This window comes from Vicugna pacos, chromosome 6 (genome assembly GCF_048564905.1).
Source record: "Vicugna pacos chromosome 6, VicPac4, whole genome shotgun sequence".
NCBI classification, from domain to species: domain Eukaryota; kingdom Metazoa; phylum Chordata; class Mammalia; order Artiodactyla; family Camelidae; genus Vicugna; species Vicugna pacos.
This window is the reverse complement of record NC_132992.1, coordinates 11922518-11947915: the sequence shown is the minus strand read 5'-3', so window position 1 is coordinate 11947915 and position 25398 is coordinate 11922518. Positions and strand designations below refer to the sequence as shown.

Genomic DNA, 25398 nt, shown 5'->3' with positions numbered 1-25398 from the left:
GCACCTGGATACATTAGATTTCTAATTAGGATCATGTTGAACTCTTTAGAAGATTTTTTCCATCACTGATGCGTTATTTTGACAGCACTGTTCACGACAGGTTCCACTTTAAGAATATAATAAGGCTACCTGAAAAAATGCCAATCTGGTTGGCTCCCACTGCCCGCTAATCCCCGGCTCTGGCCGACAGCCTGCATTTGGCTGATCCACCCCCATTCTACCTGTGGGGGGGCGGGGCCTGTTTGTATGACGGTCACTCCCAGTGGACTGAGTGCCGCCAAAGCTCACCTGACGCTCAGGTGTAGTGAAATTCAGGTGAGCTCTTCAGTTCTGCATACAAGGGGCTGAAGTTGTGTAAAGCCCGGGTCAGGAGACCACCCAACGTGGCCGACCTCACTTCTAGGTCCAGGTCTGCTCCTAATTTACTGTGACCAAAGAAAACCCTTGCTGAGCCTTGTTTTAGCTTTCTGCTGTGTCACGTGAGCATGACATGTGCCCTACCTACTTTACTGGTGTTAATGAGACAACGTGAAACACATTAAAGAGAATATGAAGCGCTTTCTCAATGGTGCTTCAGGGAACTCTGGGTTCCAGTGTTTTCAGTGTCCTAATTAAAGAGGAGACAACGAGACCACTTTCAAACGTGTTTGTTATGGATGGAAAAATATCCACTCCCTCAGTGGTGAAGTCACTATTCTAGCCACAGTTGTATGCACGTTAGGTTGTTTTCAAGGGCCGAGAAGTCTGTGTTCCACAGCTGAGAAGACTTCAAGGCCCCATAACTTGGCCAGCAGACTGGGGAGTGAGGCCGTCCCCACATTGCTGCTGGGAGAGGCTGAGAAGATGGGGAAGAGATTGAGTCAAAAGGAAAAAGTTATTGTCAGTCTGGAAAAGATTCTGTAGACGCTCAGAGAAGCAGTGTCTGTTATATTTAACCAGAGAAGCAATATAATTAAAGAAAACCTCACATTTTATGTCTATCCCTTTTGGTGTAAGCATATTTGTTCTCTGAGCTCACGCCCATGAATAGTAAGCATCTTTTGAGTAACTCAATACTTGGAAGTGTTTTTCGGTGTAGGGATTTGTGAAATACTCCGTTTCACAACGTCCCGAGGGAACTCTCACCCAGATGAAGTAATGCAAGCAGTGGCCCACGCTGCAGCTGACCCCGCCGCCCGCCCCGGGGTTGCTGCCCCCCTCCCCCTGCATTTCTCCCGGACTCAGATTGTTTCAGGTAAACAGCCCAGGAGAACACAGAGAAACCGGGGATATTAGCCTTTTAGGACCCCAGCCGCCCATTTCAGAGCTTTTCCTCCCTAAGGGAAGTGTCCCTGTTCCTAACCTCTCTCAGTACCGAACAGGTCTTACCTTAGCCACTTACAGTTTACTAGGAACACATCTGGGATCAGGAAGCTTTTGTCCTTTGTATCAGAATGTCAATCTTTTAAGTAAGGAAGTGAAAGGCCTTGTTTGCTATTAAAGGAACTTCAGTCATCAGCAAATAGGTGTGTGTGTGCTGGGGGTGGGGGTGGGGGGAGGCATATCCCCCTGCCCTTGACTCTCCTGCAAGGGAGGTCAGTCCTGAGAGAGAACTAAGTTTAGTTATTTGAGGTGCTCTGGGGCCACTTGATTCATTTAGGTACAAGGGTGGAGAGGAGGGGCTTTCTTCATCCCTCGTGGGGGGCGGGGGCTGCCGTCTTACCTGCGCTCAGTCCAGGTAGCGGCTTGTGACCGCACAGCTTCTGGTCCTGTCCCTGCCGGCCAGCCTGCTTACCGGGTCCCTAACTCAGCTCCCGTCCCTCCTGCCTCTTCCCCCAGGCTTCCCCCAGGTGTCGGAGCCTGTTCTCATCTTGCTTCTTCCCGCTGAGGCTCACCTGGCCTGTTTCAGTTTCCCCGCCCAGGAGGTCACAGCACGGTTCCCTCCGTGACGTTACCCCCGGACGCGGGGGCCAGAGCGCCCTCACCTGGAGCTCAAGGGCAGAGGCCGGGAAGACGGGGTTCGCGGTGGGAGGCACAGGCAGGGACCCATATGGAAGCAGCCCAGCACGGGGACAGGAGCGCGGGGACAGGAGCGCGGGTCCTCAACCCGCATCGGGCGCTGATGTGTGCGCGCATGCGCGGCATGTGGGGGCTCAACACCAGGCGGAGAAAGCTGACGGCAATAATTGCAGGTCCCAGAACCCCTAACAGAGAGCAAACCTAAAAGCTGGGTTTTGACTAGAAAACCACTACTATATTGTTTATAATCTTCCGCTATCACAACGTCCCTATTAAATACAAAGTATAATAAAATTAACTTATGAACAGTGATGTTTGGTCATTTGGATCAGCTTTTGCAGTTTGCCGCACATGTAATATGATCGCCTCAGGGGCTCACAGCTATCTGCTGACAGCCTCCAAATCTCTACCCACCTTCAGATCCACCGCTGCCTGTCCGAAGCCTCCCCTGTAATATCACCACGTGAAAAGTCCATCGTCCTTCCTGTTGCAGCAGCGGCACCAGCACCCATCCAGGTGCCCCAGTCTGGGTGTCAGACAGGGGTCAGCCTAGACTCCTGTCTGTGCCCTACTTGCCCCTCCTTGGCCAGCACAGCCCTACCTCTCTCCATACAACGTCTCAACCCTGGGTTCAGTGGCTACCATCTCTCACTTGCGTCGTTGGAATGCTCTCCACGCTAGCACCTGTGCCCAGTCTTGTCCCCACTCCCCCACAAATAGGCAGAAGGAGCGTCCTAAAGTTCATACCAAAGCACACACCTGTTGGCTTGTAACTTTTGAAGAGCTTCCCCATTGCTGATCAGATTTCTTAGCATCGAACCTAAGTCCTTTCACCATCAAACCCCTATTTCTCCAGCCCAATATAATCTCTGTTATTTCACTGCTTGGGAGTAACTCATAATTATCTCTGGTGAGTCTCTTGTTTGACTCTACTCCTTCTTTTTCACGGGCCACACGCACTGCTGAAAATTAGAGGGCTGGTTCCAGTTCAAAGCCTTTGGCTGGACTGAGAGCTCAGCCAGGAGTTCTCCATCTGTAGTCTATTAGCTTTCCCGATGGCATCGTGTTATTCTCCTTGCACCAGAAAAAACAAACAGCTGTCTCTCCCACAGCCTCTGCCTTCACCCCAGCGTCAGAGGTTCTCCCCCAGGTGACCCCCTGTGACCCCGTGGAGTTCCTTCCTCTGCGGTGGCCTTACCCTCCCAGTTGTCCAGTCTCCTGACTGCCCTCTTGTTTCTGGCAGTTTGTGATAAATCACCCCATTCCCCTTCCCCCTCACCCTATTCTGGTACTGATCCCCCAAGGTCTAGATTCAGCGCTTCACACTGGATGCTAGTTGCCAACGATTCCCACATGCCTGCTTCTGCCCACAGCGTCTGTGACCTTCAGTGTGGGGCACCTACGGCATCACTGTGGGGGGAGACCACAGCTCTAGGAAGGCGGTTGCAGGCGTAACTTGGGGATTTGGCTTCCCTCCCCACAATCTGCATTAGATCACTTCCAGACATCCCTAGTAAACATAATCTATGTGGAGACAGTGTGTTCACGGTGCAAACACAGCTCGCTTTTCAACCAGACTGCCATCCTTAAGCTCCTGAACATAAAATTTGGGATTGCCAGAGACCGGCTATCTAGAATACTGCTTAGTTTTCCACATTTGGCTCTCTTGGGGGAACTTCTTCCAAGACCCTGGCGTTGCCTGGAGGAGGCAAGCTGACTTAACATCTCACCAGGTGAGCCACTTGCAGCTGTTTCTCCATTCCCTTTTGTGGTGTCAGAGCACGACCCAGGCGCCTTGATTCCGGTGCTGTCCGACAGGTGGGCGCCACCCCCGTGGCTATTTGAAAGGTGCGGTTCTGAATTGTGATGTCCTGGAACCAGAAAACACATGCTACATTTTGAAGACTTAGTACCAAATAATTGAAAATATCATTAACAGTTTTCTATTGATTACATGTTGAAATGGTAATAGTTTAGATATATTTCAGGAAACAAAATATATTATTACTATTAAGTTCACTTGTCTTTTTTCCTTTTTAAAATGTGCTACTGGAAAATTTAAAATTACACATGTCACCTGCATTATATTTCTATCAGACAATGCTAGACTATACTTTGGCTCAGTCTTAAATATGTCTTCATGTATTTTCCAAAGGCTTGAAGTATGAGCTGTGTGTTCCCTCTTTCCCACCTCTGGCAATGCTTAAATGAGTAATCAGACGTCTTAACGATAAACCCCAAATTCCTATCCACATTGTCCCCAGATGGCAATGGGGAAAGTATGCAAATTGAGTCACAGGGGCAACCACAGAAACTCAGAGTCCTAGTAGTGACTGAGTGAAAAGAGCTTTCTTTTCTCCCTTCTCACACTTCTTTAGAAGTAGACAAGGATAAAACATTCCTGAATTCCTCATAGCTTAAAACCACACACCATCAACATTATTTATTCACCAGCATTACACCATTACAGTACATAGCAGTACTGAAAAAGCAAAATTTGGTTGGTTCCTCCCTACTAATCATTGAGAATTTGGTCATCCCACTGGAGTGATTTCATTGTCATCACGTCTGGAAGTTTATGCTACACTTGGGCTAATGACCAGTGACTGAGTATGAACCATGTCCTTGATCTGGACCATGTTTTTAAGTCGAGCACCCATGAAAATCCTGTCTGTTTAAACTGAGATTATCCTTAGCTCACGGTGCTCATTCTCTCTTACTAATTGGAGAACACATGCATGAGGTTTTCGTTTGCAAGATACATGTGTCAGAAGAAAACAACTCCCAGGAAGGCATGGGGTCTGCCTGGATAATAACTGATTATTTTTCATAAGAGAGCTTAAAAAATTGGAATCTGAATGATGAATTGAGCATCCCCGAGGGCGTGTAGTTTTGGCTTTAATCTCTGGTTAGCTTCCCAGGGAGAATGCTGTGCCCCAGAGTTGTGTGATTGCCCAGGGCCTTTCCGTCACAGGGCATCTGGAGGCCCCCCTCCCTCCCCTTCTCTCTGCAGACTGAGAGCAATTGACACGCAATTCTGGGCTGTGAAAGGCTTTCTTAGCTTTCGGCTCTGCTCTGATTTGCACCCACGTCATTATCCTGAATGTAATTTCATTGCAAGGAATAGCAATCCTTTGAACAAAGAAAAAGAGCAGTGATGACCTCTTTATTTCTCTTTATATAATAAAGTATCTTCTAAGGATGAGTTGAATCTAATCTCAGGCCAATTCAACCTTGGTGCCACTGAGTAAAACACACACTGGAGTGGCGATTTGTGAGTTTACAGTGGTTGAAGTTGAACCCTACCGGCTGATAGTAGCATTAGTTTATCTGGCCTTTCATTGGCAGAGAATCAAAAACTGAACTCAAACTACACAATTAGATATATTTAGGTGTTTTTCAAGCTGAATCTCCATAATCCTTTGGTGTCCTTTACTTTTACATTGTGTGGGAGGCAGAATTTCTAGGAATGGCTCCCAAGAGCTCAAGCTCCCAATCCCTGCAGTCCCTGAATGTGGGAAGATCTCACTTCCATGATTGTGTTATACCTGTGGCACCGGCAACCTTCAGAAAGAAACATAGTCCAGGTTGGCCTAATCTAGTCCAGTGAGCCTTGCAAAGTACAGAACTTTTCCCCACCTCGTGGCAGAACAGGATGGTAAAAGGTGACATCAGGGAGATTCTAATCATGAAGAGGATTCCACACCATTGCTGGCTTGAAGATGGAGGGGCCAAGTGATGAGAAATGTATATGGCATCTCAAAGTTTAGACTGGTCCCCAGATGACAGCCAGCAAGAAAACGGGGACTTCAGACCTACAGCCAGAAGGAACTGGTTTCTGTCAACAACCTGAAGAATCATGGAAGCAGGTAGGAGTTCGGCTGGTTGACACCTTGACTTTGGCCTTGTGAGACTCTAAGCAGAGAAGCCAGTTGAGCCCATGTGGACTTCTGACCAGCTGAACTGTAAGATAAGAAATGGGTGTTGATCTGAACTGCTATTGGGAGTTTGGGACTTGCAGATACACACTACTATATATAAAATAGATAAACAGCAAGGTCCTACTGTAGAGCACAGGGAACTATATTCAATACCTTGTAATGGCCTAGAATGAATAAGAATGTGAATCACTATGCTGTGCACTGTAAATTAACACAATATTGTAAACTGACTATACTTCAATTTAAAAAATAAAAATAAAAAAAAATACACCTTGGTCATTGGCTGGTTGGACTCTATAGTTTTTCTTTTTTGTTGTGGTTCATAATCCACTGGGTGTTATGCGCTGTGTGGCCTCAGGTGAATTACTTGTCTTTCTTGAGCCTATAAAAACTGCCTCACTGAGTTTTTATGAAGATTAAATGGGATCCACGTAAAGTGTTTACTGCAGACCTTGGCGCTCTGCCGGATCTCAATCGAGCTCCCTCTCTGCACATGGATTTCTGTAGTTCCCATCGTCCCCCTAAACGCAGAGCTTCCTGAATATTATTACACGGGGCCAGGGATGTTGTTGGTGCCCAGCACATGCACACTGGGGCAATATACGAGCAATGTTCATCAGATCGTCATATTCATCGAATATTTATTTTAGGAAATGAACATATTAACAAGTGTATACAAAGAAGTCTGTCCTCCAGCTGCCCAAGTTTGTAGCAGAGGGTTAAGTAAACTGCGCATAGCACTGCAATTCCATTCATGCTACCATGTACGAAATGCCCAGGCCACGGCACCCTTCCACTGGCCCAAAAGGAGACATGATTTTTGTGAGTGGGCATGAGCTGGTGCAGAGAAGTTTTCGTTGCTTAGGGGCTGGAGGGAGGCTGGGTTTGGGCGGAAGGCAGGGTGCCTAAGTGGGGAACGATAGGAGATGGAACTCACACACTCACCTGAGGACAGACAGCATTTTACGCCAACGGGTTTGGGCTTCTTGCTTCTGGCTCAGGGGAGCTTTCAGAGGGCCTTTGGCATGGAGTAACCTGATCAGATTTGTATACTAGAAAGGAAACACTGGTGTGGGATGGAGAGCCTGCATAGGATGGATTGCAGGCGAAGAGACTGGCAGAATTGAAACAGGCAGCTAATTTAGCCATAATCTTTCCTGCTCGAGAAAAATACACACAAATCTACTGAAGCCCACTTTTCACAGGGAGGTCCCGAGAGTCTAACACTTAGTTTAATATCCTTTCTGAAAGGGATGTATCTGCCCTGACGGACGGCAAAGTGAGGACTTCCTGTATGGGGAGACATGGTGTGGGTGAGCTACAGCCTGAGCTAGTGAGCACTGGAGCGGTGGAGGCAGGGAGGGCAGTGGTCTGGGCCCCAGAGATTAAAGCCACATGCTCTGGATTTCAGCAGAAACAGAGCTGGAATGCACCTTCCCAAGGCTGACTGGGGGTTGGAGGGGTGACGGGTTCCTTTCTAACTGGGAAACTTCCAGGTGCCCAGAGGAAGGACAAAAAGATGCTTAGTTCTGAATTAACACTTGGAAAACTTTTCTTACAGAAACAATGTTATACATGGGTTACAGGGCTGGCCTCTTGAATCAACAACAGTAAGTCTGAAATTCAGTCCATTTGTAACTTATCATTAGATTGTCTTCTGGATATTTCACTAATAACCAGATCTTGGGAACATGACCTGTTTATAAAGTGGAGATGATCTGTGGTTTAGAGTTTATAATCTCACCCTGTCACCTGCCGGAAATTCAAGATTGTCTTGAGAACTTCATGTGTTGCTGCCAAGAATGAGATCAGGAGATATCAACCCAGGATACTGGCTTGGAAACATTTCTATTTGAAAATGAATCCCCATTTTTGTTTTTACTAGAATAGAATTTTATTTGTGGCATCAAGATTTTTAAAAAATGATTTTGTATTTTAAAGTATGCAATAAATTTTGGCACATTAATCTTCATATATTTTTCCCATACGAGATTTAAAAATACAATGTCGAGTGGCTTATAATGAAAACGAATTGTTTGCCTTGATAATTATCTGGAATAATTTCAGCATTATAAATAAAAAATGAAAACAAATACCATTTATATTAGGATGAAATGCATTTGTAATACAATTTTATGTCTGTTAAAATCTGATTACAGAGAAAATATAGGTTAAAATTATGTGCTTATAGTTTCTAAAAAAATATGACATCCTTTATGAAAATGACTCTATTCATCCTCCAGCTGTAGAATGCATTCGAGATACTTTTCTATCTGGGATGAGGGGCTGCATTGCTTGATACAGGTTCCTTCCGGACCACTGGTGCACACCTGGGAGACGAAGGGGATGATGCTCTGTGGCTGGAGGCTGTGGGAGTGTCTGGTCTCATTATACCTTGTTAACACCTTCTGAGCCACAGAATCATCCAATGAGTCAGGTGAAAAGCAAGCCTTTCTATTTTCTTAAGCTCTGATATCTGCTATATTTCACAGAAGTGATATTTAAACGATCATGTGGTAAAATCCTGTTTTAACAAAACTAATTTTCATGTTCAGTTCTACATAATGAGAACATTCCAAAATGCATTGGCCCATGTTAACATGACTTTGCTCATGAGGAAGGAGAAAATGAATTCTGATGTTAAGACCCACGAAGAGACAAACACATGTACACGTGTATCTGTACGCATTCAACATCAGAGATGGGCCTGCTTCCTTGTCTGTCAGCAGTCATTTGATCTTTAAACAAAGAGATTCTTCTTCAGGAGGGTGGTTCCTGTTCACAGCTGATCTGACAAAATCTGATGGTCAGCACAAAGCATCTTCTTGACTGTACGATGCTGTACAAAGCATCTCTGGAACATACAACAATCTTACATGACTATGAGAGCCGGCATGATTATTTTCTTTAGATGAAAAATTAAAGAGCCCAGTGAGGTTGAGTATGTGGCTTCATTTTAAACATTTGGTAAGTGATAAAATCAGGGCTGCACCTGGAGGCCTTCCCTGCATGCCGGTTAGCACGGGTGAAGGTAAGACACAGAGTGCACTGATCTGCGAATTACCGTCCCTAAGCCGAGCTGTAGATGTGGTGTTTGGAAAGTGGTTTTGCTGCTGTCACATGTGAGATCTCTACCAGGTGCAGAAAGGTACCCATTGTGTTAGACTCCAGCAAACTTTAACCAACAGGCAGATGCACTTTTCATAACTCTCAGAGTGTGTGTGTATATATATATATATATATATATATAAAAGAAGATTCATAACATATATTTACAATTATTCCTAAATCACCAAGATACCATATTGAGAAATAGCTTTAACTTTTTGCAAGAGCATCTTCTATATAATCATTCCAATAAAGGTATAAAATGTATAAATACAGTCTTGGCACACTTTATCTTTGCAGGTGCACTAGAACACTTTCCCTTTTGCCTTACTCCACTCACTCCTACTTTTGATTGTCTGAAATTTCCTTTACACGTCTCTCAGTTCCTTGAGGATGAGGACTCAGCTAGATTTCTTTTAAAACTGATGACTCTCACCCCAGGGCCCAGCATAGAGCTGTGCACAGAGCACAGCGTTCAGGAAATGCTGGCTGAATGCATGCACAGGATTTTTACGTCCTTCAGTCTGCTTAAAGCAGGAGTCTGTTTGTAGCATTTGGCCTAAAGAGTTTTGGATTCATAGCAAAACTTCATTTTCATAGTAAACAGTATTTTTAAAAAGCATAAGAAATACGGTAATAAATTTAATACAAATTACGCATCATAACTATTCTTTGGTTATTTTTAACAAATTATTTGGGTTTTTTTTTTTTTGGACTAAAGTGGAACACTAAAAACGTAAAAATGCAACTACAGAAATTAGCTTAATCTGTAAACATAATAAACCCTGTAAACATATATTTACTACGTAATTGTGCAAGTGTAAAGAATGACTAGTAAAGGCAAGGACTATACATTTAACTTAGTTCTTCAAGGCATACTTAGGAATACTGCTTCGTCGAGCTTTAGTTTGAAGAAGGAATTCTTTTAACTACAACAGGAAAGAGTATGACTCTGTCCATGAGCCATAAGGATATACAGGCAAGAGGGCGGCGTGAACACCTTTCACCCTTTGCAAATCTGACTTTGCTTCACATGTCTTATGAACCACCTGGTTTAGTAGAACCGCATATTCACAAAAGCTGAATACTTTTAAAACGAAGAAGCAAACAGTTTTTTTTTTTTTTTGCAAGTGAGTCAGTTGACTAAAAATGCAGGTAACACACTTTCCAAGGTTCTTCCAAAAATCTGGGCAGTAAGGTGCAGTAGGCAGGTCTACAAAATAACAGCTAGCTGCAGGCAGCACTGAATGTTCTGTAGTGTACTCAGTATTAAAGTTCTTTTCCCCCCAATTTCAGTTTTCCTTCTCAAAAGGCATCACACTTTTCACACATGACACTTATCACGAATATTTCACAGTTACAATTTCAGTAGTTTAAGAACTGCCTGGAAAATACTGGAAAAGAGGTAAATGCCAAGGACAAAACTCACGATGTCAGGCACACATCCTAGGGTGTGAACTCAAGTTAGAACCAAACAGCTGTGTAAATGCAACGCATTATTTACGTGAATGAAACAATGGCAAAGTTGTCACACTACTTCTTCTAATGCTTTGATATGATTTTCTCCAATATTTGGGGAGAATCAGCAGCCAAGGGTTAGTCGTTCCCTGGAAAATTTTAAGAATTTGCTTAGAAAAAAGTGGCAGTAAAACATCATCAATGGTTACTTGTAATCTAATCAACGCCATCAAAACCCTGAGTGTTCTCTATGGCCATCTGTAGCTTATCCCATAATTCTTCAAATGATTCATAGGGTGGCAAGTCCAAGCGATTAAAGCTGAAAAAAACCGAGAGGGGCTGGTTAGGACGGTCCCTGACGAGGCCCATTGCCACGGCACACACAGCGACGCAGCCATTCATGACGGCGTGCTCCCACAGCACCAAAGACGTGCTCTCCCCAGGGACAAGGAAGCTCTAGGACTGGACTCGAGGCGTGGACTCCCCCCATGACTTCTTGGTGGTGTCCCCTCGCCTCCACCCTGACCTCCAAATGTCTGGCTTCCCCTTCATTTGAACCTCCAAAAGGGACTGTTTTAGCCCCTCTTGGGATGGCCCGTCATTCATGGGATGGGGGCAACAGGTGGTCAGCAATTTAGCTGGGCCTCTCCAATGTTCAGCCTCTTGGACTTCAGGTCCAGGCCTGCCTGGTAAAGAAACACCTGTTCCTGGGTTGGTGGTGCTGCCTTCCTCCTCCTCCTCATCTGCCCCTTCCTCCACAGCTGCCACCGACCCCGCACAGAGGGAACGAGACCTTCTGGACCGAGGCCAGCTGCGGGAGGACCTTCTCCCTCTGAGGACTTGTTCCCTAGGGCTGAAGAAGCTGCTTACCACGTATGAGCTCTTGGCAGCTTCTCGGGGGTGCCCCACTGTTCGACAGTAAACGACTGTGGTCCGTTTGAGCCTGTAAGGAAGAGGAGTTGCTTTGGTTTCATTTACTCTTTATGGGAATTCTGGGCATTTCACAGCTCACCTTGGCTAATGGAGAACTTAAACACACAGAGAACTCATCTAGTTTCTTTACACTTGAAAGAACTGACGCTGCCCTGGGCCTGACAACTTCCCCGTCCAGCCGTGAAATGAGGACCCCTCTTCCATCAGCCCATCCGTGAGCCTGTATCACTCTGCGGGGGGCGGGGGGGCGTGTCTGACCGTGCTGCATTCCTGGTACAGCCTCCATCATAGGCACACAGAAAATGAGCACTTTCTTGCCTTTTTGACTACCACTGCAAACGGCTTTAATTTTTTCTGATTATCTAATCTCAGTGCAAAAAATTAAAGCTATAGGGAAAAAATTAGTGAAAGAGGTAAAAAATCACCTGAAATTCTACTATTAAATCTGAGTAAACATCCCATCAAACATCTTTTGGTATGTGTGCACATATACAGAATCTTATGTGCACATGACCATGTTATAATAGACACAGTACGTTTTTCTCTTATTATGGCCGCTCTTAGAAGCTCTCTTCTTTAACTGGAGTCTTCCCTTAGCTATTCCTTCTCCAGTTCTCAGCATCCTCCAACCACCCAGGTCAGCAGCGCTGACAACCCGACGAGGCACCTTCTGTACTTTTCTCCATGTCTTTTAATCGTATCCAAGTACGTGCGTATGAGTGTGCCTGTCAGAAGCAGCACTGAGGAGGCTTAATATTTTCCATATTACTGTTTTCTCAAAAAGCATTGCTTTTCACACATCACCCATCACAATTATGTTCACAGGTGAAGTTTCAGTACTATTGTCACTGTGTTTTCCATAACATGGGATCATATATATTTCCCTGCTTTCTGGTTCTTGCACCTAAACAATCCACCTGGAAAACTCCCTGTAAGTCAGTATCAACATACTTTTTACTGGCTAGACAACACTGTGCTGTAAGATCAACATTCCTAAGTTATTTCTACTTCTTTTGTAAATCCCTAAGAATTTGAATTTATATTCGAAGACTAATAACTCTGGATTTGTGTGTGGGAAATCTCCCCCAAATTCCAAAAAAATGCATGAAATCAGTGGCTGGCTGGAGGCCTGGGCTGCATCCGAGGGGGCCGTGGGGCTAGAGATGGAAGGGGTGTTTGTCCTGCCTCAATTTTCTCTCTAACTGGTTAAAGTCCAGGAGGAGAGACAGGAAGGGGAGTGAGGTGAAACCACCGGAAAGACAAATGCTAAGAAATTCAGTTAGGCAGAGAATGGGCGCCCTGGTGAGCGGCAAAGCTCCCGGCTCATCCTCCTCCTGGGGAGTGGCTGCTCCGGGTAGGGAGGTGGCAGTGGTTTGATGGGTGCTGCAAACAGATGTAAATGAGGCTTATCAAGGAGACCGGGTTGGCCAAGGAGGAGGAGATGGCAGGGCTCTGATCTTGGCTGTCCCTTCTCTGAAGGCTCTGTTCTTGGTATCTTTAAAAGCAAGTAAATGTCATTCCAATAAACATTATGTTAACTGTTTTCAGAAGTTGCTGTGATCCACCTCAGAAACAGTACTGCTGCTGTTTTTCTTTTTTTTGTTGTTGTTAACAAAACACACCTCAAGCCTTACAATCAAAAACAGATTGCTAGGATACCATTAATTTCACTTTATAGAAAACTGCATTGATGGTAGCTATTCTGAATATTGAGAGATACATGCAGTCTAACCCCAGTCCTGCCATTTCTCACAAGGCCTGATTAGATTCTCCACCCTCTAATTAGCAGCGCCCCATCACACACACACACACACACACACACACACACACAAACACACACACACACACACATACACACACACACATACACACACATACACACACACACATACATACACAGATTCCATTGGAAAGCTTTTTTTTTTATAAAAGCAATTTCCAACACTGAAAAAGGCCCAAAGAAACCAACTGAACTTAATGTTTAGTCTATCATTTCCCCCAAATGTATCCTACCACGATATTCCCTGTTTTTGGTTGTCTACTTATTCCACCCTGTGGAACAAGTCTACATGCTGCACGACACTGTCTTCCTCCAGACAACGCTTGTTCTGTACTGGAATGCAGAGTGGAAATCAAATTTAAAATTCAAGAATGGAAAGTAACTCGAGTCATTTCATGTTTCCAGTCTTGGCCTACTTCAGTGTATCTAATTATGTCATTCAAAACCTTTTTTTTCTTTTTTATTAAGCCAAACGTCTATATAAATGATAGAAGCTTGAAGACAAGTTGGCCATGAAAACGCCAGCTGGCACAAGCTCCATTTCTGGACACTCTGTGGAGAATCCTTACCATACAGTTCAGCAAATCCATTCATCGGCACACGAGATGTGCCCGTGACAAACTGAAGTAATCTTATCCGCTTCTCTGAATCCATCATTAAGACGGCCTGCGGAAGACAAAAGTAGCATTTAGGAGCATCACTGGGAAAAAAACGGTAACTAAACTACCCTAAAAAATACGCTATCAGAATTCAGCTGAGCATTCATGATCACTTATAAAAAACCTGCATGTTTCTTTTAGCTCCAACTGTGCTTCTGGGTCATTTACAAAGTTCCTGAACCTTCATTTCCGAGGCTCTCTGATAACTCTTTAGCATGGGATTATTAGCCTAATAAAGTGATAAAATTTCCTCTCGATGTGGCTCGTGGCTTTCAAAAAATCATATTTGCTGATATTACTGAGTGGCACACACATTTCTCTGTAAAACAGAAAATCACATTCAAAGGGGCCATGCAGGAGTCCCAGAGAATGCATGCGGGTTGTTTCAGGCTGTCTTGAAGAATCTCTACTTCAGTAAGGAACTTATTGCCAGCTCAGCTGTCATGGCCACTTACTACATTCTGAAACTTACTTATCTAATAAATATGTATGGAGGTTGGGACCATACCCAGAAGATAAATGTATACTGCACAAAGTCAAAGATGATTTTGCTGGGCTCTCCCTATTTTTGTCTTCTCTAAACGTGATCCCCTAGAACAGTCAAACACGATTAAGTCTGTCAAAAAGTAATTTATGAAAACAGAAGCTTTCCATCACCTTCCAAAACCACTGGATGACCTGATGATTTACGCTGTAGCCATTTTTGTACTTTGTGTGTTCTCGCCAGTCATTCACATCGACATCTCCCAAGCCGCACATCAGAAGCTACGTGATAAGAAATGTCAAACTGTAGACAAGAAAAATAATGGGTGCAAAAATCCGCTCTTAACGTAAGAACAGTATTTCTTACCTCTAGTTCATTTTCATCGAAAATTTTGATGAGATCCTGTGGGATCAGTTCAAAAAACCCCTAGTAGAAAGAATACATTTAAAAAGCCTGGTTAGCAGGGTCAGTGGACAATCCCACACTCAGCATCTGGAGGCATCCCACACCCACACGATTCCTACCACTCCTGGATGCTTAACTGATACTTCAATATTGGCAAAAAAAAGTATATATACGTCTGTTCTCTCCCTGCTTCCTCAAAGTGGCTATTTTAAAACTTCCCCACACTTTTCAAGCCTCTTTCTCCTCTAGGGCATTCCTTCTTTACAGTAGATAATTCCTATTTGGGAGAGAAAGTAGAGGCGATTCTGCAAGATAGAATTCCCTCAGCCGTTGTCTGCCTCCCCATGTAACACGCAGCACCGACCTCGAGCGGGGCCCCTCCCCACCGCAGTGCAGAGAGGGACCACTTCCTCTCTGTGCTTCACCTGCCTCCTCAAGGATGTCCTCTCACCAAACCCGTAGTAGCTCACCTTCTATGAATCTAAATTTGTTCAAGCTGCATTTACCCTAAAAACAACAACAAAGCAAGTCCCTTTCTTCTGCTGATGGCCTCGCTCTGGACAGTGTTACTGCATGTCACTAAACCCACGTGCTCCCCTCCATCCACCCCTCAACCCCTGCAGTCTGAGCTCTCTGTCAGTGCTACCCTGAAGTGTCCTGGAGAAGGCCAAAGACAGCTCTGCGGCCACACCTGATAAATGCTCTCTGGTTCCCAGTCTTTCTGCCTTCTCTGCACTGTGATATTGTTGATAACGCCTTTGTCCTGGAAAATCTGTCTGCTGTTGATGGTTTTTCTCTTATGTCTCTGTCTGGCTTTGCTCATTTCCTTTGATGTCTCCTTTTCTCCCATCCATTCCTTAAATGTCGGTGTTCCTACATCCCACGTGTGGCTATCCACTTTCACTGTTCTTACCATTCTTTCAAAGTTTCCATCATGTCTAGTCCATGCAGGTGACCCCCAGATCCACACTGCCACACCAAATCTCTATCCTTTAACTCACCCTAAGCTACAGATCTCCCTTCCTGAGTGCCATTCAAATGCACACACAGCTCTTCCCACCGTCCTTACCACGTCCCCGCCTGGGTCACCGCAGCACCTTCCCAGCTAGCCTCTGCTGCCCGCCTCGCCCCCCTCCAGTTCAATGCAGACCACTTCCAGAATGATCTGACCAAAACATACACCGAATCCTGGTGTTCCATTGTTTAGGAGCCTTGAACGTCACCCTCCTTCCTCACTGGACTTCAGAGATAACTACACCAACAGGTCCTTCATCATCTGGTTCCACTCCGCTCTCCACGCTTGGTTTGACCTCCTGCACCCTCTTCCCCAGCATACAAATTGCTTGTATTTTCTCTAACGTGGGCACAGTCTTTTGCCAGACTTCACATGTGCTGCTCCCTCTGCTCTTCACACGTGCATTTCCCTCTTCTCTGTGGCTGGCTCATCCCTCGAGCCGTCCCTCGCCCCTGCCTCCATCTCCCTGCTCTGGTTTCTCTCCGCTCACCTGGCACTCAGGCTTCCCTCTGCCCGTCCCACCCTTCAGATTTTCTGCTCCTTGACAGCAGACCTATGTCTTTTTGCCTTGCATGGCACCAGCCACAGAGTCAGTGCTCAATACTGAGTAAATGGAAAAGTGCGGGATCAGCGTTTAACTCACAGTTAGCTTAAGAAATGAGTGCCCTGACAACAGCCTAAACGACCATTGACTGGGAAGCTGAAACAACTTGTGAATTTATAGTGTGCATAAAATGCAGTCACGGGGAAAGGTCGCTATATACCTTGACCTGTAAAGATGTCCAATAAATGTTGGATAAGAGAGGAAAGTGAGTCACAAACCAAGATGTACAGTGTGATCCCATTTAGGAAAGGAAACAAATGGTATATTCCGCCATCCCTCTGGCAGTCTTGCTCCTTTGCTCATCCAAGGTTACTTGAGGTGAGGGGAGCGGGGCTGGAGGAAGGTGAGCGGACATGACAGACATTAAGGGGGACCGCTGATGTTTACTGCAGGGACTTCTTGGATGGTTATGTTTTAACTGAAAATCTATTCATTTAATGTTCTGTTAATATAAAATATAATTAAGAACAGTTTTAAAAAGTGAGTCATATACTACTTTTTCTCTGATATAAGGCCCAATATTTAAAACTTACGGACTGTACACTTCAAAATTCAAAAGCAAACAACAGAAAATGAGTACCTCTTTAAAAGCAGCCATTTGCTTCTGGATTCGGTTTACAAATCGCCATTGTATAACAAGACTAAAAGAAACAAAACAGTTCATCTTTTTCACAGGCGCCAAGGAAAAACGTTAAGGTGCGTGTTTTCTGGTTAGAAACAACAAATAAAGACTAGCTTAGCCCAAGGAAAAACTGAATGTGGTTAAGTAATATGGCATTGTTATAGAAAGAGAAAAAGAACATTGAGGCTGACTCTGGGGGAAGAGGAAGAACATGAAAGAAACACAAAATTATTTGTAATATTTAGTAAATACGGTAAAATACTTACTAAATATATTCCTTTTTGTTCTTATTGGTGACAACTATTTCTGATCCACCATTTTTCAACTCATGTTGATGTGTCTAAAATTAAGCATGATACCTGGATATGTTATTTTAGTGAAAAAAGTAAAATCAAGTATACATATTATAGTTATACTAGAAACGTGGTGTTTTAAATTAAATCCATTCAAAAGCTAAGAAAACTTAAAATATTAGTTTTACGAAAATAAATACAGAAAGACTCAAATGTCAAAGAAAGCAGAAATTCTTGCTGAGAGACAGCTTTTGTTACCGGAAATAAATTTAAAAATAGAGCATAGAAACGGGCTGAGTATATCCATTATTTACCATCTAAACTTACATTATAACATTTCCCTTAAGTTATTAAATTTAGGTTGTAAAGTTTCACAATTTATGTACCATTTATTGATTGATTGATTGATTTTGTGGGGGGAGGGAAAGGTAATTAGGTTTACTTATTTATTTTTAGAGGAGGTACTGGGGATTGAACCCAGGACCTCATGCGTGCTAAGCGAATACTCTACCACTTGAGCTATATCCTCCTACCTTGTACCATTTTAATTAATCAAAAAAATATTTTGTTAATAGAGACACTAGGGATTGAACGCAGGACCTCATGCATGCTAAGCATGAGCTCTACCCCTGAGCTCTACCCTCCCCCATAATTAATCAAAATACACAAACCTGTCCAAAGAGTTCTTCATCTATGACAAACCTGAGGTCCAGTTCTGTTGGATCATTTTCAAGAATCCATCTTAGTGAATTGTAATACTCACTATCCTAGATGTGGAAAATTGCATATTTAAAATTTGTATACAGAAAGAAGATGCCTGAATCTGCCAACAAAATATGCTGAGGGTCTGAATAATTGGGCAAAAGATGAAAAGGTCACTTGGACATCTTTTTCACACACACACACAAGTATTATAAAAAGGTGTGAATGACTAGTGAGGATATGAGTATAAATGCAACTTTCTTTGAAATGCATCAGAAAAATAAGATGATTGATGGATGGGGGTAGACTCGGGGACAAGTATGTCATGAAGTAAGTCTAGATAAAAAGCCAATTGTGGAATCTGGGTGGTGGAGACACACGTGTCCACTGTAAATTTTTTTCAATTGCATTACATGTTAGAAAATTTTCATAATAAAATGTTAGGAAACATGTTCACTTGTATTTGGGAACACTATAACACATTGATTTCTTCATCATTAAAAGGTAACTCTTTAAAATGTTCAGTGGGCTGTCAAATTACAAATTCTCTGTGTTTCAAGTGAAAAAGACGTACCACTGATTCCATGTCATGAAGTGTTATCGGCTTGTGCAGCATCATCTTGTAAAATGGGCGGATGAAAAAACCTTGCAAAAAAAAATCAAACACATTTAAAGTGATTACCAAGTGAAAGAAATCAGATAACTACATATTTTAAAAAGAGTTTTATGCTTAATACTAACCATCCAACAGTTTGCCGTGATACACTGCCATCCCAGCTACCCGGCCAATAAACTTGAAGTAAGAGAGGTGGTCTTCATTACACAACCCAGAGTTGGGATTTATCTGCAGGGTGTAATTGTCCCTGTAAAGATAACCACATTTAAATGCTCCTTTCTGTAGCACATACAAAAATTTTAACATGACAAGTGATTACATATCATCTCCCTCTTGTTAGAGCTGTTCACCTCTCCCAGAACCATATTAGACCACTGGATTTCATGGTTTTGAAAAGTCATTTATGTCAAAAGGTGGAAACAACTTAAATGTTATTGAAAGATGAATGGATAAACAAAACGTGGTACATACACATAATGGGGTACTATTCAGCCTTCAAAAGGAAATTCTGACACATGCTACGACATGGATAAACCTTGAGGACATTATGCTAATGAAATAAGTCAGTTACAAAAGGACAAATACTATATGACCCTACCTATATGAAGTACTAGAGAAGTCAAATTCAGAGACAGAAAGTAGGATGGTGGTTGCCAGGGACTGGGGGAGACAGTGTTTAATGAGTACAGAGTTTCAGTTCGGGAAGACGAAAAAGCTCCGGCAGGGATGATGGTGATGGCTGCACACCAATGTCAATGTCCTTAATGCTGCTGAACGATACACTTGAAATGATTATAATGTAAAAATTTATGTATGTTTTATCACAATTTAAAGAAGTTATTTCCGAAACATTAGTTACAGTCTCCCTTTCCTGCACAGTGTGTCACACGTTTTCCTTGCCTCCTAAAACTCGGTTACTTTCAGAAGCACGATCTTTCTTCTAAAATATAGTCGTTGTAAAGGTACTTACGTAGCAGAATATTCAAACAACCCATAGTAAGGGTTAAACATTTCCTTCGAAATCAGAAAGAACCATTCTCTGGCGACTCCTCCATAATCCAGTCCCTTTTCACCATCGAACTCGATCCACAACCTAGCCTTGAGGAAGTCTGCCCTCTTGACCCCCATGATTCTCCTGTAAGAGTCTTCAAGGACAGTTGCGCGGCGAAGTTTCATCTCAAATTTGTTTGGAATGTCATTCTGAAAACCCAGAGAAGAGAGGCTGACGGTTTACATCAATTCAACATGATGACATGTTTCCCTGTCACGAGAGTTACAACACTCATTGCATGCTACCGTGTTTCCAAGACGCTTTCTCAGGGAAAACAGGATTAGGTCTATTGTCCCTATTTCCTCTATTGCATGAAAGAACTCATGCATTTTCTCTCAGTATTTTATAATAGAGATGTCTGGCTGTGCCATCTAAGCAGCAGTTACTGAAGGTGGTAATAACACTTTCGGGAAGGCATTTCAGGAACAGTCCTTTCCATCGTAAGACCCAGCGAGGACCATGCTGTGCCCTGCAGTCAGCCTAGCTGCTGCCTGCCGGCCCAGGGCGCTTCCTTCTCGCCACGTTTCCTCCTTGGAGCCTGTGTTCCTCACTCTTTAACAGACGCTAACATGTACAGACTGTGCCAGCACCGCTCCCAGCATTTTAATAGGTTAACTCATTTACTCCTCATAATAATGCTCTGAAGAAGCTACTATTATTATCTCCGTTTTATGGATGAAGAAACTAAATAGAGAAGTAAAGAAAGTCCTAGTGCCTGAGTCTCTCTTAATGAATGAGCTACACGGCCTCGCTAACCTTTTGTACAGACTCTGCTTACATGACAAACGTAGAGAACCATGCTTTTAGGTAGATCTCACTGTAAATTATATGGCGATCCACCTGAGTATTTTACTCTTGAGTGCTCTGAGAGCAATGTTCAAGTGGAAACCATGAAAAGAAACCATGCTGTCAATATTCTGTCACTTCAGAAAAAGAAAAGAGGGCTAGCTCCAAGGGAAAAAAAAAATCAATTTTACTCTCCCTATATTTAGGAAAAATAGAAAGCCCTATAGAAACTTAACAGTACAAGTACTTTATATAAGCAAATAAGGATAATATAAGCATTCTTCTCTGCTGCTTATGTAATTAAAAAAGTGGTAAGACTGGAGAAGAGCCACTTTACAATTTTAGACGCCAGGCAACCAGTGCAGGTGAGTTCCTCACCAAGCACTTCCTGCAGGCCGGCTCCGGGCCAGGCCCACGCTGGGAGGCACTGCAGTGGGGCCAGAGATGGGAGGAAAGGGAATGAAACCATGGCCTAAGACGTGGTCACTTCCTTAAGGAGTTTATGATTTGGTGTGCGTGTGAGAAACAAATGGAAAATGGTACTAATTCTGAGACTTAAAAGAGGAGGAAAACTGCTAAAAATAGAAATATGAGCAATGTTTTGTGGGCACCAAAAGTGAGCTACTAGTTGCAAGTGTGACCATCCAGCAGCTTCAAGAAGTCTTGAGCGGAGGGGAAGGGAGAGAGGGAGTGGGGAACAGCACGCGGGAGGGGTCTACCGCACAGGACAGCCAGAGGGTAAGAAGGGGTGGGGAGGGGCAGGACGACGGCGCAGGAAGCGACAGAAGACTGGGCGCACTGCGCAGACGGCGTGCAGGTCGACCAGGAAGACCGATGAGCAGGGCCCGCGGGAACAGGCTGGTGTATTCTCAGAGGTTGGCGGTGTGCGGTGTACAGCGTGGGGTTTGTTTGTTTTTTTTTTCCCCAATTTTTTAAATTGAAATGTAGCTGATTTACAATGCTAGTTTCAGGTGTAGAGCAAAGTGATTCAGTTATAAATATACATACACATATATTTTCTTTTCAGATTTAAAAGGTGTTTTTAAGAAGAGACAAGAGGGAGTGGAAGCCTCCTGAACCAGACGGCACGGGAGAAGAGGAGTGGGCCGGGTGAGTGAGCGATGGCACAGGCAGAGGGGCTGAGGAGAAACTCCCACGTGTGAGCTGGGAGGGGCGCCACGCGCGGGTTCTGGGGTCAGGTGACCCACGTACAAATCCCAGCTTCAGTCGGCACATCCTGTCTAAGCTCAATTTCCTTATCTATAAAATAGGATAATCACCCTCAGGGAGCTGTGTAGGTCTTCCTGGGAAAACATGTGTCCCGTGCTTACACTGCATCTGGCACACGGCGGGCTCAACAATGCTTAGCCGCCCTTACTCCTGACTAACGAGACGTTCAGGATGAGGCAGAGGAAAAGGCTGAAGACAGCTCGAGGCTTTGGAGCACTGGGTTAGACGTTTTTATCTCCATCGTGGTGTTCTGCCTTTTGCTGTGATGTGTCCAGAAAGGGAGTTTAGTTTTTAAATCCTGCTTGAGACTGTTTGTTAAATTGAGGAGTCAGAATCTCTTCCCCATGCTCTTGAGTCTCTCCTTCTGGAACCACTTCAAGCCTCTTAAGCTTTCTTTCATAATTTAAAAAATCTTTTTGTATGTTTTTGTTGAATTCTCAGTAATTTCTTATCTTTATCACCAGTATGATATGTCATGGGGGAGAAGAGCATGGACTCTGGGGCCAGATCACTTGATCTGTATCTGGCTTTGCCACTGATAACCATGGAACTTGACCACTTTGCCCAATTTCTCTGAGCCTCAGTTTCCTCACCTGTAAAATGTGACAGTAACAGTCCCTTCCTTGTAGACTTACAGTAGAGACTGCATGGGTAATACATGTAACTTGTTGAGGAAAATGCTCGGTAGGCAGTGAGAGCTCAGTAAATATTACTGCTTTCATTATGGTTTCTGTGTTCTGTGACCTGCTGCTGGGGGGAACGTCAACCTCTGTATCACATTTCTAAGTGTTCAGACTGGCAAACAGAGAAGCTAGTGCTTCTATTCCACCATTATGTTGTCGTTAAGAGTGAAAATATTTACCAAATAAATCAACAAAGACTTAAAATCCCAAGGAATTTTAAGAAGTAGGACACAAATTTCCAGAGCGATTTTAATCACAGTGTTATTATTGCAGATGAGTTTAAAGCACTGATGATATTTTAAGATTTTATTAAGATTTATTATAAAATATTTGCACTAAAAAAATCTATATTTACTCTTTAAAAAGTTTTTTTGGATGGAAAAATCTGCAGTCACAGACCCACCATCTTGAATCTTTGGAAAAGCAGGCTTCCGGCTTGGAAGGCAAGAAAGTGTAACCCAATGTAGCCACCTAGTGGCGGTACTTGTAAACTGCAGGGCAAGGGGAAAAGTAAGAGCAAGTTAGAAAGGCTTAAAAAATGGTCATCCCCGCAGAGATCTAGACAACAAACTTGGTGGCCACTTGGGGGGGGGCAATAAGGGGAGGAAAGGGTTATTATGGAACTATATGAAATCATGTGTGTGAAACTTTGAAAACTGTAAAGCACTACAGAATTTAAAGACTCTTTCACTGATAAAAAAATTACTCCAAAAAAAAGGTCGACACCAGCAGAAATGAAACAGGTGGACAGATGATGAGTTTAGTTCCAGACATACTGAATGTGCAGTGATGGAAAAAAGTGTAGTGAACATATCTGATAAGCAGGAGACAAGCCACAAGAGGACTGCTCCAATCACAGCCGTACTTTCAAACTATGCAGATACACTAAATATAGTGTGAAGAAGGTGTGAAGGGTGAATGACCATCCCTGGAGGATGCCAGTCAAAGCAGGAAAAGGAATCCAGAGAGCCCGCTTCCACCATCAGAGTCTAGACCAGGGGATAATCTGAGCCACTCTTGCTCAGTTTCTACAAAGTCCATACCCCACAAACCCATGAGGAAACCAGGTTAGAGCGCTTTAAAAAGCAAACCTTTAACACTGTTTTTCTATATTACAAGGTATATAGAAAAATAAACACATAAAATAATTGTGGTCTTCAATGATTTATCACAGCTACTCAAAAAATAAGCATCCTTTCCCTTTAGAAACTATTGGAAGTTGTTAATATACAGAACAAACTCCCATTACTTTTAAGAATGCATTTCCCATTGCTTTCAGTCTATATGACAGTCATTTTTAAGAACTCATTGTAAGTATCACTAACCTGCTTCTTCAACTTTCTTCGGAAGAACTCATACTTTCTTTTGTAATCCCTGGAGTAAGGCACTGCCTTGAGTTGAAAATTTTGGAAAAATAAAGAAGGTTTAGGTTGCTTTACTCTGGAACAATACAAAAAGTTCTCCTCTGGGTATTTTATGAACAGAAGTTAAAGGCATTAAAAGAGAATATTTGGAAGGAAAAGTTTAATTCAAAGAAAAACAAATATAAGACTTAAAAAATTTTAATTTCTCCATTTAAGATAAAATTGTATTCAGCGATTCCTATGGCTGTAATTTTCATCATGCAATATTCTTGAAATGCAACAGGCCAGAAACAGGAAATGTCTTCCAAGCAGAGAAATATTAGAAGTGAAAATTTCCATTTCTAAAGAGACTTTCAAAGTGATTTCTCCATTAAAGGAACAATTTGAAAAATGTACTTTTTCCTTGAACTCTGAGGCGATGCCTTTTTTATCCATCATTTTAAAAAGACTAAACATGGAGACAAGAGTAATTTAGAAGAATTGTGTTTTCAATTTTACTTATTTTTGTGAATTAGAAAACAGTATAAAATCTGAAAAACGGAAGCAGGAAAAAGTAGCTATATAAAAGAGGTTAATGATTTTCCTATCATTAACCTGACTCAAGAGTAGTATAAACATCATACATGGTAATAATTGTACTTAAATATGAGCGTGCCTTATATATTTACAGCGATTTCAACCCAAAAGTTCAAGACAAGACCCTGAGTTGACAGGACGCTGTCTGCTTCCTCACCAGATATACTCTTGGCACCTCTGATCTGCTGAGGATTGCCAACATTCTCTTTCAGTGGCAAGTACCAGTCTGAGCACAGCAGTCCACTGCCGTAGCATTTTGACTGTCTGGCTCACTGGTCTACCAAGGCTGCTGCACAGAGTCAAGGATGACTTCACATGCTCTTTTCAAACAGCTGAGACCCAGTGTACGGGCAGTGGGGAGAAGAGAGATTTGCAAATATGCTTTCCTCTCCACGCCTTTAGGGTTATGACCTTGACCATTCAGCCCTGAAGAGACAGGTGAGAGGACAACCCCATCAGAGCATCCTGATACAAAGAGACTTACTGGTCCAGTTATTGCTACATTCTGCAACCGAGGATCTTCCCATTGGGTTCTTTTTATATCTGAAGAGAGGGAGAAAAAAAAGGTGTTCTTCATTCACATGCACAAAATTTGATATTTCAAAAAACAATATAATGAAAAATCACATGGCACATACTATGATTTATGTAGAAGATTCTTCCATCAGTGTGAGTTCTTTCTTCCCATCCTGGCTATAATGAAGAATAAATTTCAATTATGTTTTCTGTATGGGCAGAAAAACGGCCTTGGTTCTACGGTTGATTTAATTTGCATATGCCATTCTTACTAGAAGATATCAACACCTTTATGAAAATATTAAGTATAGTTGTTAAGGAACTACTGAATTCCAAAAACCAAAATGTTTGAGATTGCTGAGTTAGACCAGCAGCAGCTCGATAAACTTACAGGTAAAGGCCCCAGGTCACTGGAAGAATCAAGTGACGTCTTTCCTCTCAGGTGAGCTGGAATTTTCAGTCTTGGATCTTCCTTTTTTGGTAGAGTAAATAAAGAAAACAATACACACACACAAACTTTAAAATCAAGAAAGTCAGTCTGTCACTCTGTTTTCTAGTATCAACGGATATTTAA

At 43.1% G+C, this 25398-nt stretch overlaps 1 protein-coding gene across 6 annotated transcripts in view; it reads right to left on the bottom strand.

Moving 5' to 3' along the window:
* Positions 1–6563: 6563 nt before the first annotated feature.
* NEDD4 (NEDD4 E3 ubiquitin protein ligase) overlaps positions 6564–25398 on the bottom strand; it is a 115542-nt gene continuing 96707 nt past the window's right edge. For all 6 annotated transcript variants that reach the window (XM_072962361.1, XM_072962362.1, XM_072962356.1 and 3 more), the window contains 15 exons: positions 25216–25296; positions 24947–25001; positions 24793–24851; positions 23694–23759; positions 19589–19818; positions 18744–18865; positions 18577–18647; positions 17972–18067; positions 17274–17347; positions 16966–17026; positions 14728–14787; positions 14535–14642; positions 13788–13884; positions 11376–11448; positions 6564–10824 (listed from right to left, as the gene is read on the bottom strand). In XM_072962361.1, coding sequence (XP_072818462.1) covers positions 10722–10824; positions 11376–11448; positions 13788–13884; positions 14535–14642; positions 14728–14787; positions 16966–17026; positions 17274–17347; positions 17972–18067; positions 18577–18647; positions 18744–18865; positions 19589–19818; positions 23694–23759; positions 24793–24851; positions 24947–25001; positions 25216–25296 — 1356 coding nt within the window. In that variant the 3' untranslated portion in view covers positions 6564–10721. The remainder of the gene's footprint in view (positions 10825–11375; positions 11449–13787; positions 13885–14534; positions 14643–14727; positions 14788–16965; positions 17027–17273; positions 17348–17971; positions 18068–18576; positions 18648–18743; positions 18866–19588; positions 19819–23693; positions 23760–24792; positions 24852–24946; positions 25002–25215; positions 25297–25398) is intronic.